At 45.9% G+C, this 16,245-nt stretch overlaps 2 protein-coding genes across 8 annotated transcripts in view; both read right to left on the reverse strand.

Moving 5' to 3' along the window:
* The window catches only part of LOC114603344 (hemicentin-1-like), a 136,442-nt gene that overhangs the window by 74,385 nt on the left and 45,812 nt on the right, over positions 1-16,245 (reverse strand). The window lies entirely within an intron of this gene.
* Positions 2,222-11,039, reverse strand: LOC144328497 (uncharacterized). 6 transcript variants are annotated; one of them, XR_013393770.1, is made up of 8 exons: positions 10,871-11,039; positions 9,000-9,113; positions 6,623-6,742; positions 6,366-6,464; positions 5,870-5,952; positions 4,883-4,924; positions 3,960-4,643; positions 2,222-3,100 (listed from the first exon to the last, which is right to left on the reverse strand). XR_013393770.1 is itself a non-coding variant. In XM_077932232.1 (7 exons), the coding sequence occupies exons 1-7, from the start codon at positions 10,929-10,931 to the stop codon at positions 4,554-4,556; spliced, it is 609 nt and encodes a 202-aa protein (XP_077788358.1). In that variant the 5' UTR covers positions 10,932-11,039; the 3' UTR covers positions 2,222-4,553. The 6 variants fall into 6 exon arrangements, 4 of the variants coding, with proteins under 4 accessions (XP_077788358.1, XP_077788359.1, XP_077788360.1 ...); XR_013393769.1 differs by having other exon boundaries at positions 2,222-3,310; XM_077932232.1 differs by having other exon boundaries at positions 2,222-4,643.

A 16,245-nucleotide genomic window follows, 5' to 3' on the forward strand; every position in this document is an offset into this window, starting at 1 on the left:
ATGGCCCTTGTGGTCTCTTCCAACTCTATGATTCTATTCTATGATGATTAGTCGCACCAACAGGGTAAAGAGCAGCTTCTAGCCGTGGGCTGTTAGGCTGCTGAATGAAAAGATAACAACAGGGCAACTGACTTTCGGGTTTGGTGGGAGTGCGAATTAAGAAATTTTTACTAAGAGAGCTGAGTGGGGGGTGCTCGTGTAATCTCACTGTATACAAGTTGTACAAGTGACAATAAAGTATTTCAAAGTATTTGAATTTCTCCTTCCAGCGGGTGGCAGACATGGTTTGGGGGTGGGTGGGTGGGTAGGGGAGGTAAGTTAGGGTTGCCATATGTCTGGAATTTCCCGGACATAGCCGGAATACTGCAGGCGGAAGCAATGTCCGGACGGGAATCGCCGAAGGGTCTGTGTAAACCTGGACACTTAAAAATAGCTCAAAAACTCTTTTTTGTTTGTTTGTTTTGCCCAATAGCTTTGAGCAAAAAAAGCTCAACATTTTTTTGTGTTCGGATTTTCTCTTTTAGAAATATGGCAACCCTACGCTAGGACTCGGAGGTGTTCAGTGAAGTTGAATGTTGGAAGGTTCAGGACAGACCAGAGAAAGGACTTTTCCCACATGGCCCATAGTTAACCTGTGAAATTCGCTCCCGCAAGTGACGGCCACCAACTAGCATGGCTTTAAAAGAAGATTAGACACATATCTCCAGGGCTGTCACGTGGAAGAGGGAACAAGCTTGTTTTCTCCTGCTCCGGAGGGTAGGACTCGAACCAGTGGCTTCAAGTTACAAGAAAGGAGATTCCGACTAAACATTAGGAAAAAACTTCCTGGCGATAAGAGCTGTTGGACAGCAGAATGGACTCCCTTGGGAGGTTGTGGACTCTCCTTCCTTGGAGGTTTTTAAGCAAAGGTTGTATGTCCATCTGCCATGGATGCTTTAGCTGAGATTCCTGCATTGCAGGGGGTTGGACTAGATGACCCTGGGGACCCCTTCCAACTCTATAATTCTATGAAGGACCCTCCATTCTCCACCCCATCCTGGTGCAAAAAGGAATCACATGAGAACATAGATGGCTCCCGAAGTCCAGAGTCCAATGGGACTGCAGAGCAGCGGTAAAAAGACTCGCATGTTGTTTTTATTGCCCTCTCAATCTCATGCAGCTGGAGTGGTCAACTGGCAAGCTGGGGTGGGCAGTTGCAGACCAGTATATGGTGTTTGATAGGTAATAATAATAATAATAATAATAATAATAATAATAATAGGATTTATACCCTGCCCATCTGGCTAGGTTTCCCCAGCCACTCCGGGTGGCTCACAGCACGTATGAAAGCATGTTGTTGTTTAGTCGTTTAGTCGTGTCCGACTCTTTGTGACCCCATGGACCAGAGCACGCCAGGCACTCCTGTCTTCCACCACCTCCCACAGTTTGGTCAGGCTCATGTTTGTAGCTTCGAGAACACTATCCAACCATCTCATCCTCTGTCGTCCCCTTCTCCTTGTGCCCTCCATCTTTCCCAACATCAGGGTCTTTTCCAGTGAGTCTTCTCTTCTCATGAGGTGGCCAAAGTACTGGAGCCTCAGCTTCAGGATCTGTCCTTCCAGTGAGCACTCAGGGCTGATTTCCTTAAGAATGGACATGTTTGATCTTCTTGCAGTCCATGGGACTCTCAAGAGTCTCCTCCAGCACCATAATTCAAAAGCATCAATTCTTCGGCGATCAGCCTTCTTTATGGTCCAGCTCTCAGTATAAAAGCATAGCATCCAAATAAAGTCAGATCCCTGTCTTTGTGGAAATGCATCCAGTTATGTGCAGAGCAGTGCGGCCTGCAAATTGTCTCCCCAAAATAGTGACAGCCCGAAAGAGCCCCAATAGATGGCTCAAAGTGTGGAGAGGCGATTGCAGAAACACAGAAAGATTGTTTTGACAACTGAAGAAGGAAGCAATAGATGGTGTCATGACTCAAATCTTTCAGGGGCCTGAGGAAACTGCAAATGACTATTACTCTCTCTCTCTCACACACACACAATTAAGTAATACAGGGCAGAATCCTGCGGGAATCTTCTCTAAATGAACAATATGCTTGCACAATTCACTTCAACGGGGCTTCCCTCAGAGAACGTTTCTCCATTATCAGAACTATCAGTCTTGCAGCGTTGAGTGAAACATTACATAACCATACAGACTGGTGGGTGCTACTCACAGTCAACTCAGCAGACTGCAGTTTCTTTCAGACAACCTGTTTATTGAGCAAATATTCACCATCATCTATTATTATTACTAATCATTTACTATTATTATTTACATTTGTATACCAGCCACCCAGCCTTGTTCTCCAGGTGCTTTACTTATTACAATAAAACACAAAACGCAATTTATAATAAAAATCCGGAAACCGAAACAAAGGAGCTCAGTCAAAACAAGAACCCTAGCAGAAATCTGCACAATACACAGCAGCTAACACAATTTAAACCCAGCATAGAACACATCAAATGGAGAACAAATGGTTCAAGTCAATCAATATTCCTTCAGAAGCAGAGACTTATAGCTATAAGCACCCAGTTCAAATCTTGATTGAGCTGGGAATAGGGTTTGCTTGTTAGTCTTTATTTTATTTTAAAATAAATTTTTTTATTCACTTTCTTTTCTGTCATTGATTACATCTCATATCAATAACATACATATTACACCTCTTCATCCCTTCCCTCCTGGGCTTCCCTCAGCTTCCATTTCTGGTTTGTTACTCCCTTATTACATACTGCTTTTTCTTAAAACCCACTATATCATTTCTTCATTATTTTAAATGTTCTCTGTTAATAAAGATGCGAGTGTTTATTTAAATCCTGCCATCAAGCCGATGTTCTTTCTTTGATTCTGCAAATATATTATAAAAGGTTCCCACTCTTTTTCAAAGTCACTGTTGTCCTTTTCTCGTAGTCCATCAGTTTTGCCAGTTCTGCATAATCCATCAATTTATCTTGCCATTGTTCTTTTGTCGGAATTTCTCCAGTCTTCCAGTTTTGTGCTATCAGAATTCTCGCCACCGTAGTAGCATACATAAATAATGTCCTCTTCTCTTTCGGCAGATCTTGACCTAAAATACCTAACGGGAAGGCTTTTGGTTGTTTAATGCTTGTTAGTCTTTAAAATACGTGGCTAAAGTTTCCAGTTCGTGTCTGGGGCCATGAAAGCAGCTCTCCCATTCGTGGGGGGAACTCAGGCGGAGGGAAGGGGGGTTTACGCGAGATTGTAAAATCCCCTGAAAACCCCCAAGGTGATTTGGGGGACCAGGGGACCCAAGGTCATCTTTGTGCTGTGGGATGTGAAACACAAGAGCAGTCAAGTACAACATTCCTAGAGTGAACATGTTTACACATGGGGAGGAATGTTTGTCCAGCCAGCAGGTAAACTTCCTGTTTCCTTCTGGGCTGGGACAGACTTCCTCTGCATGTGACTAGAGGTGGGCGTGGCCTCACCTGTGCAGGTAATGACAAAAGCACAGGGCAGGGCAGCCATCTCTCTCTCTTTGACTACATGCATCGAAGAAGCAACATCTGCTTAGCCAAAGATGCTCTCTTGGCTTCCAGCCAAGAAAGGACAAAGGGGCTGTCTCCTTATGAGATAGTTTCCAGGTGTATGTTACTTTTCTAAGCTAAGTCTGCCTTCTGGGATCTAATCGTGAACAGAATGTGAGTAAACTCTTTTTATACTTTTATAGAAGACTGTGTCGTGTCTTATCTTTTATGAGGGAATAAGGGGAAAATACCAGAACAGTTATTATAGAGGCTTTAGCGAGCCTGAGCAAACGCATCCGCTGCAAGTTTAAAAAGGGGAATGTTACTCTGCTAAATTGTGAACTTGTTAACACAAGTTGGAAAGGCTATAATCAAACAAATATCCTCTCCTGCATCCCTGAATATTCCCACATGTGCCCACTCCTGCCACTGAAAAAGCAAACTTACCAAGTTTGTGGTCTCTTTCTATGCTGAGGGCAGTGGGGAGCTTTGGAAGCAACCAAGAAGGGGATATTTTAAAGGTCCAGCTGCCTATATTTCCATGCTTTACTTCGCTGCATGTTTAGTGATTTTAAATCTCTGCTGGAGCTCTCTCACCAAAGACGACTTGCCCCAAACCTGGATCTAGGCATCCAGTGAATTCTCCTTTTTATTATACAGGGTGAGTCCTGTGGATACAGAGCACACATGTTCTATGGGCCTCTTTTAAAAGACTCACCCTGTATGACCAGTATTTATCCATCTCAGCCAAATTACTAAAATTCCCACCCAGAAAACTCAACATTCACCACCCACAATCCCTCGGCAAGCAGGGATGTTTGTGAAAGCCTCTCCATCTTAAGACGGGAGCAGGGTCACGAGGAAGCAGACTCTCCTTCCGATGCTGATTTGTTGTGTCTGCTCATTCGAAGCGAGGGCTAGGATTTGCAGAAGGACAGGCCTTGAAGGAAGGAGGGTCCATTTTGATGGAGAATATGATATCCCCACTTCAGATGCGCTGAAATGAGCACATCTCCTCTGAAAAGGGATGAGCGATGAGGGTCAAGGAGACGACCCAACAGAGGGGACTTCCGATGGGTTTTGTCTGAACATCAACTCGTTGTAGACGTTCTGATCTCCATGCTGCAGACTCTAAAGAAGAAATGGAGGCAGTGCATCAGGTGACATGATTGATGTTTGTGCCTGGGAGGAGGGAAAGATAAGAAATCCCATCCTCTGACCAGCTCTCAGAGACACAAGAGCCCATCTCTCCTTTGCATCTAGGCTCCCTGGAGTGCACCCAGCACCACCTCCAAAATTATTGCCTAATATTGGCTTCTTCCGGGTCTTTTCTGAAGGGTAAATCATGAAGAGCTCCTGCCAATGCTTACCTCGTATACCTGGTCAGGAGCAGAGGAACTGTTGGGCACGACCTGGAATTAATTAAAAATGGTTGAAAGTCATTTATTGGTTCAAATGCCCGCTCAGCCATGAAGCTTATTGGGTGACCAGCTACTGCAGCCATGTCCAAAGTCTATTTCAGGGACCTAATCTGGCCCACCGGTCGATTTAATTCAGCCCCCGTGGCAGTATATGTCCTGGGATTAAATCCTTAAAAAAGGTCAACAACTTCAATCCTAAAAAGAGTTTGGGCACTCCTGAGCTACTGTCTCTTAGCCTAAGCTTTGTGTTAATGTAGCACCTGAAAAATCACTGTGGGGTGGGGATTATCATGTGATACATTTGTTACTATGCATTTTAATAAATACATATCTTCCTGTTCAAAGTTGGTAAATTCCCCTGGGCAAGGACTGTTATGCTCTCGACAGCACCTCAAAATCTGAAAGCCAATGTTGAATAGTTGTCAGGGACGGTGCTGAGGAGGGCTGCACTGAGGAAGAATGGTGGGAGTCTCCCCTTCCCCCTGATCCTGAAACTTCCCAGGAGCAGGAGGACAGTATAGATTTGGAACAGCGGTTTGCGGAGGGACATAGTTCAAATGGCAGAAGCTGGGAGATACTGGATGGGGAACAGCTAGCAGAAGAAACACTGGAAGAGAGAGGGTTAACAGATTCGCAGTCTGTGGACAGCATTCACCCACCTTCCCCAAAGACACGGAGAGCTCAGAAAGTGGCAGAAGAGAAAGTGCAGAGGGTACAACCTCAGATTACAAGACGTAGGAGGGATGCAGATTAATGGGGGGGGGTGACCCTTAATTGGGAGCACCACCATTTCTAGGTAGACGTATTCTTTTCTCTCTCGCTGTGATTATTAAAGAATCTAACTGGTAAGACGTTCCTTTCGTTTGATCTTATTTACTGCCACAGGGGAGGAAGCTGATTCCCCAAAGCCTTTGTGTCGCCCACTTGAGGCCTCACGTTTTGAGCAGGGGAGATGTTCTCATATAACGGTGTTACGGAGATGACCTGGGTGGGTGTCCCGTGGCTCTTACGATGGACGCCTGAGAAAGGGAGGAGGTTCAGAGTCAAATGTTAACATCCAATAATAATACAATAATAATAATATTCCTGCATTGCAGCGGGTTGGACTGGATGATCCTCAGGGTCCCTTTCAACTCTACTGATCTATGATTCTGTGCTTCATGACGCTTGCTTGCAATCTGCTGCCTGTCAGTGTTGACCGTCCTGAGCTAGATGGACCACTAGCATGATCTCCTAGGTTCCTAGGAGCAGTTTTTACAGGGTCTCCAAAGGGTCTAAGGAAAGGGGTGGATTTTAAGCCTACAAACATATCTCCTTCCTTAATACGTGGGAGACTCCAGGTTCCCCATCTCCTTCCTGCTCTGGACATGAACCATCATTTCTTTCTCACGACTGGGAGTCTTGTGCTCCCAGGTTCCAGTGTGTTACTCACAGAGAAAAAAGTAAAGCAGAAACCCAGCTCCGACGAGTACCAGCAGAATCACAATGATGACGATGGTGGCCACCACACTTTTTGAAGGGTTGACTGGGCCTGCGGAGAATATTTTTAGGAACTTCAGTTGCTAGGTGAAATCCATCCCTTGATCTGAAAGGAGCAAGGTTAGCACCTCTGCTTGCTGCTCAGAACTGGAAATGTAAGAGTTCCCTCCCTCAGTACTTGGAGGTCAAACTATTGCTCTGAGTTCCCACCTGTTTCTGTATCAGTGAAGTTATTTTCTTTGTGTAGATCTGATAGTTCCTCTGTCGTTGATATTATGGTCCTGGTCTCAGTTTGTGAATACATTGAGAAGAAGATGAAATGGGTGGCAGCTGCAGGGTGGGTGCCAGGAGTCCAGGTTCCGGCGTAAGCATAGGTAATTAAAAAGGAGTAAGTATAGGTAATTAATAAGGAGGATTTATTGTAAAAACTAACAGATAACTCTGGACAGCTCTAACGAAGCAGCCGACATTATTACTCAAGATGACACTTCTGAAGACTCCTTCCGGTTCCTACAGAAGATATTGAACTTTCGCACCTTAAGAGTCTTGTTTTGCTTCCTGTCTAGCAGCCCTCCCATTCGCCAACTCTTCAGACTTATTGGATTAGCTCCAGCCTCTTCCCATTCTGACAGACTATCTCTGTGTCTGCTTGCATCTGTTTGAACTTCCTGAGAGCTTTGGCTGTATTCTAGCCCACTCTCCGTTGTTCCCTTGGCAACCGGCATTTCAATGTCCAAGGGAGTCGCACTGGACACTCGCCACTGTTCAGCCTGCGTCAGATCTAACCCTCTCTTTTCTGCAGCTAGCTGTAAAGTTCCACTAGGAGCTGGCTCATTCCTGACAGTGGGGATGGACAGAGAAAAGGACCATTAACTTCAAGGAAACGGAAGAGGACTTGGGCCCCCTCCAGACTAGGGATAAGCAAATACTTCCATTTCTGTTTCTCATTTTTTCCAATCTTGGGTGGGGTTCAGTTCTCCACATTCGTTTGAAAGTTATAGAAAAGAAAATACACCTCCTGGTGAAAATCCATTAACGTTTTAGGAGTGAATTTCTTCCAATATACATGTAATTTTGCCTGAGACATACGCTTTTACAAAGCAACTTTCCCTAAAAATGTAGAGACTGAAAAGAGAACTCAGCTCTGGGTGAATAAAAGGAACACACTGAAGGCGTCCCCCTAAAAGATGAGAAACTAGGGGGGGGAAACATACCTAAGATGGTTATGTTTATATTCCGTTTCACATCCCAGAAATTATTATTTTTTAATGATTTTTCAAGTTTATACATTTCCATAAATTTACAGTCATTTTAACACTTCAAAACTCGACTCACTTCCCCCTCTTTCTGCGGTTCCATAAATTTATTTTTAACATCTTCTGCATACCCAAATTAATTTAATTTGTTCATTTATTCATCTACTTTAAATATATACTCTTATGAAACTGCAGGTTATTACAATAATCCTGCCAATGTTCTTATCTGTTTAAAATTTCTCTGTAAATATTCAACAAACTATTTCCATTCTTTTATTAAAAGTTTGTTATCTGGATTTCTTATTCTTCCGGTAAGTTTTGCCATTTCTGCATATTCCATAAGTTTTTGTATCCATTCTTCCTTTGGTGGGACTTCTACTTCTTTCCATTTTGGGGCAAGTAACATTCTTGCCGTTGTAGTAGCATGCATGAATAAGTTTCTATACAGTTCAGGTAGTTCTGTCCCTATAATTCCCAAAAGAAAAGTTTCTGGGTTTTTTATATTTATTTTTTACAAACATTATTTTAAACATCCTTTTCAATCCATTACATATCATTTCCCAGCAAGCTTTAACCTTCCTACAAAACTACCACATATGATACAAAGAACCTTCTTTCTATTTACATTTTCAACAATAATTTGATTTAGATTTATACATTTTTGCCAATTTGCACGGTGTTAGATACCATTGATATATCATTTTCATAACAGCCCAGAAATTCTTGCATTTATGGTGTATATGTTCCAGAGTCACTTAGCCTTAAATCCCCAGTTTCCCACCCAATGAAGGCAGATACATTTTCCTGTCCGCAGCAGAGGTTCCGCTATCCAAACGCTTGCCATGTGAAAATTCACTTATCCAAACGTGAGGCATTAGTACCCAACCTGGCTATATACACTGCAGATTCAGATATCCAAACAGCTGGACCCACATGCATCCTTAAACAACCTTTTGGGGGTTTCTCCCTGGTCCATGGCAGGTGTTTCGCCAGAAACCATGGTGGGAGGGAGGAAGGGCAAGAGATCGGTCAAATTAGAGAGCATTTTGCCCTTCCTCATTTGCCCCTTGCAAGGTTTCAGAGGGTATCCCCAGGTTTCCCATCACCATTTAGGGGTAAGAATTTCATGGTTGGGAATGCAATAGAAATTTCCCCATAGGAAATCGTTGACTTGCAAACAGTCACCTAACAAAAGGATTTCCTGAGGACGCATTGTGTTTGGATAGCAAGAGCTGCGTATATATGGCACCTGATAAGAGATAAAAACCCAATTTCTCTCATCAATTGTCCCTTGGTCCCAGAGCAGATAGTAAGTTGCTTTAGGTCAGTACCTTCTGTTGTGAAGACGGCAGTCTGTGATTCTGGAGAATTTCCTTCAGTCGTGAAGGGCCTTCCAAGACTGTCCTGGGCTTGAGTCATCAGGAAGCAAGAACTCAGGATGAAATCTGTCGGGTGGAGAAGAAGGAAAAAAATATGGACCACCTCTCTCCATATTAACCGACCCGGACCCTGAGATCATCTTCTGAGGCCCATCTTCGTTGGCCTCCTTTGTGAGAGGGTGGCAACACCAGGGCCTTTTCTGCAGTGGCTCCACGTTTGTGCAATGATCTCCCCAGGGAGGTTTGGCCAGCGCCTTCATTATACACCTTTAGGTGCCAGGCAAAAATATTCCTCTTTAACCAGGACTTTGGTTGATTGACGTTCAGTGCCCTTTTAAAATGCAGAGGGCCTTCTCGGTAGTGGCACCCGCCCTGGGTAGTGGCACCGCCCTCCCACCAGGTGTCAAAGAGCAAAACAACTACCAGACTTCCCCCCCAAGGCAGCCCTGTTTAGGGAAGCTTTTAATGTTTAATAGATTATTGTATTTTAATATTTTGTTGGAAGCCGCCCAGAGTGGCTGGGGAAACCCAGCCAGATGGGCAAGGTACAAATACTAAATTATTATAATTTTATTATTATTTGGTTGGCATTTTGTACACACCAGCAACATGTCCTGGACTGCCCCTGCACCCAAGAATTGTTCCGCAAACAATAAGTGCAGCCCTTTATTGGGCAAGCGAGTCAGTTCTTTTTCCTGGCAGCTCAGCCTCAGCCGCCTTCTGGGGCATGAAAAAAGGGGAAACGTTCTGGCACTTCCCCTTCCAAGACCCTCCCACGCTTCTAGGTAAGTAAACAGTAGCGTAAAGGGGCCCAGTGAAGGAGGTCTGCGCCCCTGTCTGTGCTCACCCCCTTCAGGGACCTCAGGATGAGTCCTTTCTACTCACAAGGACCGCATCTCATTGGGTACCCAGGTTCCTCCTCCAACAGTTTTGCCTCTCCATCCCTGGCTCAGAAAGGACCAGAGCCTGGTCCTCTGGTGTTCAGCGTTCAAAATTCCAATTGTTCCAGGCACACTTTGCGACAGGGAATTTCATCAGCACGAGCAGTTTCTGAGCTCTGGGGGCAGTACTGCGCCAAAGATTTCAGATTAAAACTGCAGCGGGGAGGAAAGGAGTGTCCTTTTCTGCCTCCCCACTTCCAGCTACTCTCTAAAGACGGAAAAGATACCCTCTTAAGAATATTAAGGGGGTGGGCAGGGGAAGGACTAGACCATGTGAAATACGAACATAATGTTTTAGCTGCAGTTTGTTCATTTTCAGCTTTGTATTTTTGTTATTAAAAAAAGCATGCCTAGGCATTCTGTTGTTGTGCCCATAACCTAGGCTTAAACTGCCATTTAGCTCCTAGCTTTCATATCTCTAATACCACTGGTGCTACCCTCAGAGCTCCTTCTTGAGAAGTCTCTGAGGTCACGATCCTACCCCCAGCTCAGCTGCGTGTAAGCTTCTTTCATTCCAAAAGGAGTTTTTATGCCCTCTTCCAGGGCTCTTACCAGCAACCCCTTTGGAAATGGGGTCCGGATTCTGCATCCTAGTAGGTAGGAAACCGAGGTGTACAACAAGGTGGTCCCTAGCAGGCCTTTTGCATATAAATGCATGTTTAATAAGGCATTTTCACTCAAAATGACACCATCCTCTAATTCGAATTCTTGAGAACTGCACCACCACAACATTTGGAGAAGGATGAAATCGGGTGCAGAGTTAGGTTTCGACATCTGCATTAGTGGGAGAGATGCAGATCTGTACTAAAAGACCAAATTCTTCCAGCCATCCTCAACTCCCCCCAGATAAGTCCTCTCCATTGCAGGGTGCTGACCTCTCACCTGCTAAGAGCAGCATCTTCCAGGAGACCTTCCAGCCTCGAGTTCTGCGTGGCCTGTCCATCGTGTGGGTGTCCTTCTGTGGGTGCTCTCTGTCCCTTCACAGCTAGTGTTCTGGGGTCTTTCTCTACTCCTTGCCTAGCACCTGGTTCCAGCACCACTGCTGGCTCTGAGCAAGTCTCCAATCAGACGGGAACTTGGCCGCTGAATTTTCAGCACTGGGTTTTCCCCCTAGGGTTGGAAACCATCCAAACCAAGCTCTTTCGTACACTTCCTCCTATGCCCTTATCAGGCAAGCCATTCCTGGAACTTCTCACCCAAATATGTAACTTGGCAGGACCCATCTCTCTGCGTTGGGAGCAAAGAAAAAAAATGAGAGGCACAAATACAAGATGGATGACACCTGGCTTGAGAGCAGTACATGTGAAAAGGATCTAGGAGTCTTGGTTGACCACAAACTTGACATGAGCCAACAGTGTGATGCGGCAGCTAAAAAAGCCAATGCAATTCTGGGCTGCATCAATAGGAGTATAGCATCTAGATCAAGGGAAGTAATAGTGCCACTGTATTCTGCTCTGGTCAGACCACACCTGGAGTACTGTGTCCAGTTCTGGGCACCACAGTTCAAGAAGGACACTGACAAACTGGAACGTGTCCAGAGGAGGGCAACCAAAATGGTCAAAGGCCTGGAAACGATGCCTTATGAGGAACGGCTAAGGGAGCTGGGCATGTTTAGCCTGGAGAAGTGGAGGTTAAGGGGTGATATTATAGCCATGTTCAAATATATAAAAGGATGTCATATAGAGGAGGGAGAAAGGTTGTTTTCTGCTGCTCCGGAGAAGCGGAGACGGAGCAATGGATCCAAACTACAAGAAAGAAGATTCCACCTAAACATTAGGAAGAACCTCCTGACAGTAAGAGCTGTTTGACAGTGGAATTTGCTGCCAAGGAGTGTGGTGGAGTCTCCTTCTTTGGAGGTCTTTAAGCAGAGGCTTGACAACCATATGTCAGGAGTGCTCTGATGGTGTTTCCTGCTTGGCAGGGGGTTGGACTCGATGGCCCTTGTGGTCTATTCCAACTCTATGATTCTATGATTCTATTCTATGATTCTAAGATGTGATCTGAGATGAATGCATAAGGAGTTGGCAACTTTAGGGTTCATTACAGAAGAGGTTCGAAACAGTGATCTCCAAACCAGTCCAGACCTGAGACTTAGATTTAGATTTCCAACCATGAATTGGGGCCCTACTTTCAAATTCTTAGTTTTCATTTAGGCTTAATAGTGCTGGCGTTTAAACCCGCATCACGACCTAAGGCATTGGCATATTATTTTTTGCAGCAGGAGTGAGCCCATATTTCATGCACTGTTGGTCAAACTCCTGAGCACTTAACAACAACAACAACAACAACAATTTATTTATACCCCGCCCATCTGGCTGGGTTTCCCCAGCCATTCTGGGCGGCTCCCCGCAGAATATTAAAAACACGATAAAACATCGAACACTAAAAGCTTCCCTAAACAGGGCTGCCTTCAGATGTCTTCTAAAAGTTGGATAGTTGTTCATTTCTTTGACATCTGATGGGAGGGCATTTCACAGGGTGGACGCAACTACCGTGAAGGCCCTCTGTCTGGTTCCCTGTAACCTCACATCTCGCAATGAGGGAACCGCCAGAAGGCCCTCGGAGCTGGACCTCAGTGTCCAGGATGAACGATGGGGTTGGAGACACTCCTTCAGGTATACTGGGCTGAGGCCGTTTAGGGCTTTAAAGGTCAGCACCAACACTTTGAATTGTGCTCGGAAACGTACTGGGAGCCAATGTAGGACTAGTGTTATATGATCTCGGTGGCTGCTCCCAGTCACCAGTCTAGCTGCCACATTCTGGATTAGTCGTAGTTCCCTTTCAGTTTTCGTAACCTCTGCTTGATTTCCTTTGGTTTTCTTGTGGTTGATGGAGCAAGAGGGCACACTTGCATTGCCATTTAGGCCCGGGTGTTAACCAAAAAAGACTTTCTTTGGCTTTCTAACACTTTCACTGCCTCTTTTCATTCTCTGTTACTACAGCTCCCCTCCCCTGCTCAACTCAGATTCTCTTGCTGCCTCCTCCTCCTGGGCTTGACTTAAGCGGGATGCTCTCGCCAGCAGGACCAGGATGCCTGGGTTCCTTCAACGCCTCCCCCTCCTCCTCCTGCGGTAGGAGGCTGGGTGGGGCAGCCCTGCTGTCCCAGAGACAGCTAGCTCCCCTCCTTCCTTCCTTCTTTCCCTCTCTCTGTCCAGTTACTGCTAATGGGTGGGGGCAGAGAGGAGTGCAAAGGCTTTGGTGCTGCAGATGATGGATGGCAGAGGGGAATGCGGAAGGGCGGGCTGGGGACACGGCAAATGAATCAGGCTGGGGAGTGGAGAAACTTCCTCTGACTGCAGCCAGGAAAAGGGCCAATCAGATACAGATACTTTGTTCTTCTTCCAAAGATCACATGCCAGGGGTGGGTGGAATGTGAGGCTGTACCTGGAGGTATATTCTGGCCACCCTCCCTCCCTTCCTAGAACCATAGAATTGTAGAGTTGGAAGGGACCATGAGGGTCATGTCAGAACTTCCATACGACCGAGCTGTAATGGCTCTCCTCCTCGCCGTATCTTCGGAATCCATCGACCTCTGCTCTGACGGTGATTAACGACCTAAGCCTTTAATGAGGCTTCAGGCACGCTCCCCATTCTGCAGGGTACCCAAACAGCAGCAGCAGGAGCCGAAATATGTGCTACATTGCTACGTTTATTTCTATCTACTTATGACAGAAAAGAATATGCATCTGCTCTCTGTGAGAGCCAGCGAACAACAGGACAAAGAAGCAGGAAACCAGTAACATCAACATCCGTCTCCCGTGAGACTTCCAACGGTCTGGAATGTCAACAGAGTCTTGTGACTCCAAAAACTGCACAGTGCCATAACAGAAATCTACCAGTTGATCCACTCCAACCCTCTGCAATGTGGGAATCTTTCGCCCAAGCTGGGGCTCGAACCCATGACCCTGCCAGGCTTCAGGGAATCGGCTCCACCCCCCCCTGGCAGTAGATAAGCAGAACAAAGGGAAAGGAGTCTTCTTACCAGTTAGAACTTGAATGATCACAGTGAGAGAACAAAGAATCAATTTCCTAGGAATGAAGGCGCTCCCAATTAAGGGTTCCACCCTCTTCCTCCCTAGTCACCCATGTCACTACCGCGTTTTGCAACTGGATCTCGCAGCCACTGTGCTTTCTGTGCTGCCACCTTATCGGCTCTTTTTGACCTTGGGCTGATCAGATGGATGCTTTCCAGCGACATTGAGCCTGTCAACTCTCTCTCCCCTAGTTCTCCTCCTCCTAGCTGTTCGCCACCCAGTACTTCCTAGCTTCTGCCTTTTGAACTTTGTCCCTCTACAAACCGCTGTTCCAAATCTATACTGTACTCCTGCTCCTGGGAAGATTCAGGATCCTGATCAGGAGCAGGGGGAGGGGGGCTCCCACCATTCCTTCTCCATGCAGCCCTCCTCAGCACGGTCCCTGACAGACCCTGAGATTAAGAGTCTGACTGGGCTATCCTCCTTCCTCCCTCCCTTCCTTTCACAGTATTTATATAATGCTCAGTTGTAATAAATGGCTCAGAGGTTTTAATAAACATTAAGGACTGCCTTAATTCATGCATTCCTGCCTGATCCTGGAGATCTTTGGAAGAGTCTCTGTTCCATGTGGTTCCCCCATGGCTCAGAGAGACACACTTTCAATGCTAGGCCCAGGGAACTCCCTCCCACATGAGGCCAGGCAGATGTTCTTTCAACTGAACTTCAGGTGCATGGCAAAGACTTTTCTTCTTCTTCCACAGGGATTTCAAGGTAGTGTTTTGGTACTTAGGATTGATTATTATTATTATTATTATTTTGCTCTCTGTATGGTTTACAGTCATACCTTGGGTTGAAGTAGCTTCGGGATGAATATTTTTGGGTTGTGCTCTGCGGCGACCCGGAAGTAATGGAGTGCGCTACTTCCAGGTTTCGCCGCTCGCGCATGCGCAGACACTCAAAATGATGTCACGCGCATGTGCGGAAGCAGCGAAACGCGACCTGCAGACGTGTCTTATGTTTATTTCAGGATGCGAACACGGCTCCAGAACGGATCCCGTTCGTATCCAGAGGTACCACTGTATTTATATGTACACCACTTAGAAGTGAGGGATATTAAGCAGTAAACAAATGTCTTCAAGATGTAAATCAGAGGTTTCTTCTGCACACACACAGTTCCAACCTCCATCCATGAAGCAGAAGGCTTCATCACAGCTCAAGGCAACGACACTTGAGGAGGCCAAGGATCAGGACCTGACAAGGTTCTCCTTGGCTGGATTAGATACAAGCAAGGGGAGAAACTTGATACATGGGGAAAGTTGGTTTGTAAGCGGGAAGAAGAAATCAGCAACAGAGCAGGGGTGTGTTTGTGGTCCTAGGCTCCTCCAGGTATTGTGGGACTCCAGCTCCCATCAGCCCCAAGCAGCATGGTGGGGGTTCATGAGAGGTTGAGCCCAGCAATATTTGGTCTGCTGAATACTGGTGTTGCGGAGCACAGATGGACAGGGCTGAAGTGGTGTTCCTAAGGCAAGTTCAGTTTGCACTGAAGGCAAATATATCAAATGTGCAAATTTCCCGAACAACATGGGAACAAAAATGCAGGCATCCTACAGAATTCACACTCACCTGAATCTTGCAACGCCGTTCTGCAACCAGCTGATGCATACAAGCATGTATATTTTACGGGAAAGTGTGAGTAATAAGGAATATAGTAATGAAAACGACAGGAAAAGATGCATCACATTCAGAGAAAGTGCTTGCAAAAATTTGAACGCTAGTCAAATGCATACGTAATGTGTTTATTAAGAGAGGCGTACACAAAAAGGTTGATGAATTTTCATGGCTATTCCTCGCCTGTTCAGCATTAATCCTTTAGTCTCACGAGATGCAATTCTGTTTGGCCTTTCCAGAGAGAACTTCCTTTGTGTCTCTGTCTCAGTATCTGCAAGTCTTTCCCAACGTGAGAGTCCCTTGGGGACCAAGGCTGGCTCTTTTCTTCAGAACAAGGACTAGGATTTCCAGAAGGACCTGGTGTCACGGTCCGGTTCACGGGCGAGCAAAGTCCCTGCTGGGGACGTCAGGACAGGGGCCAAGATGGCGGGGTGGGAGCAGGAACGGGAGTCCAGAAGCCAGGAAGCCCAGAGTCCGAGGGTCAGAGAGCCAGGAGTCAAGAAGCCAAGGGTCCGAGGGTCAGGAAGCAAGGAGTCACGAAGTCAAGGGTCCAAGGATCAAGAAGCAAGGAGTTAAGGAGCCAAACGTAGCAAGGCAGGGAACGTGTTGCTGTGG

Source organism: Podarcis muralis, chromosome 7, assembly GCF_964188315.1.
Source record: "Podarcis muralis chromosome 7, rPodMur119.hap1.1, whole genome shotgun sequence".
NCBI classification, from domain to species: Eukaryota; Metazoa; Chordata; class Lepidosauria; order Squamata; family Lacertidae; genus Podarcis; species Podarcis muralis.

Bases quoted from the DNA above. Each gene is read 5' to 3' on its own strand.
- LOC144328497 (XM_077932232.1), bottom strand. From the start codon at position 10,931: ATGGACAGGCCACGCAGAACTCGAGGCTGGAAGGTCTCCTGGAAGATG. The intron at 9,114-10,870 runs GTGAGAGGTCAG...TCCACCCGACAG, and splicing joins GAAGATGCTGCTCTTAGCAG to ATTTCATCCTGAGTTCTTGC. The intron at 6,465-6,622 runs GTGGGAACTCAG...TATTCTCCGCAG, and splicing joins CTTCACTGATACAGAAACAG to GCCCAGTCAACCCTTCAAAA.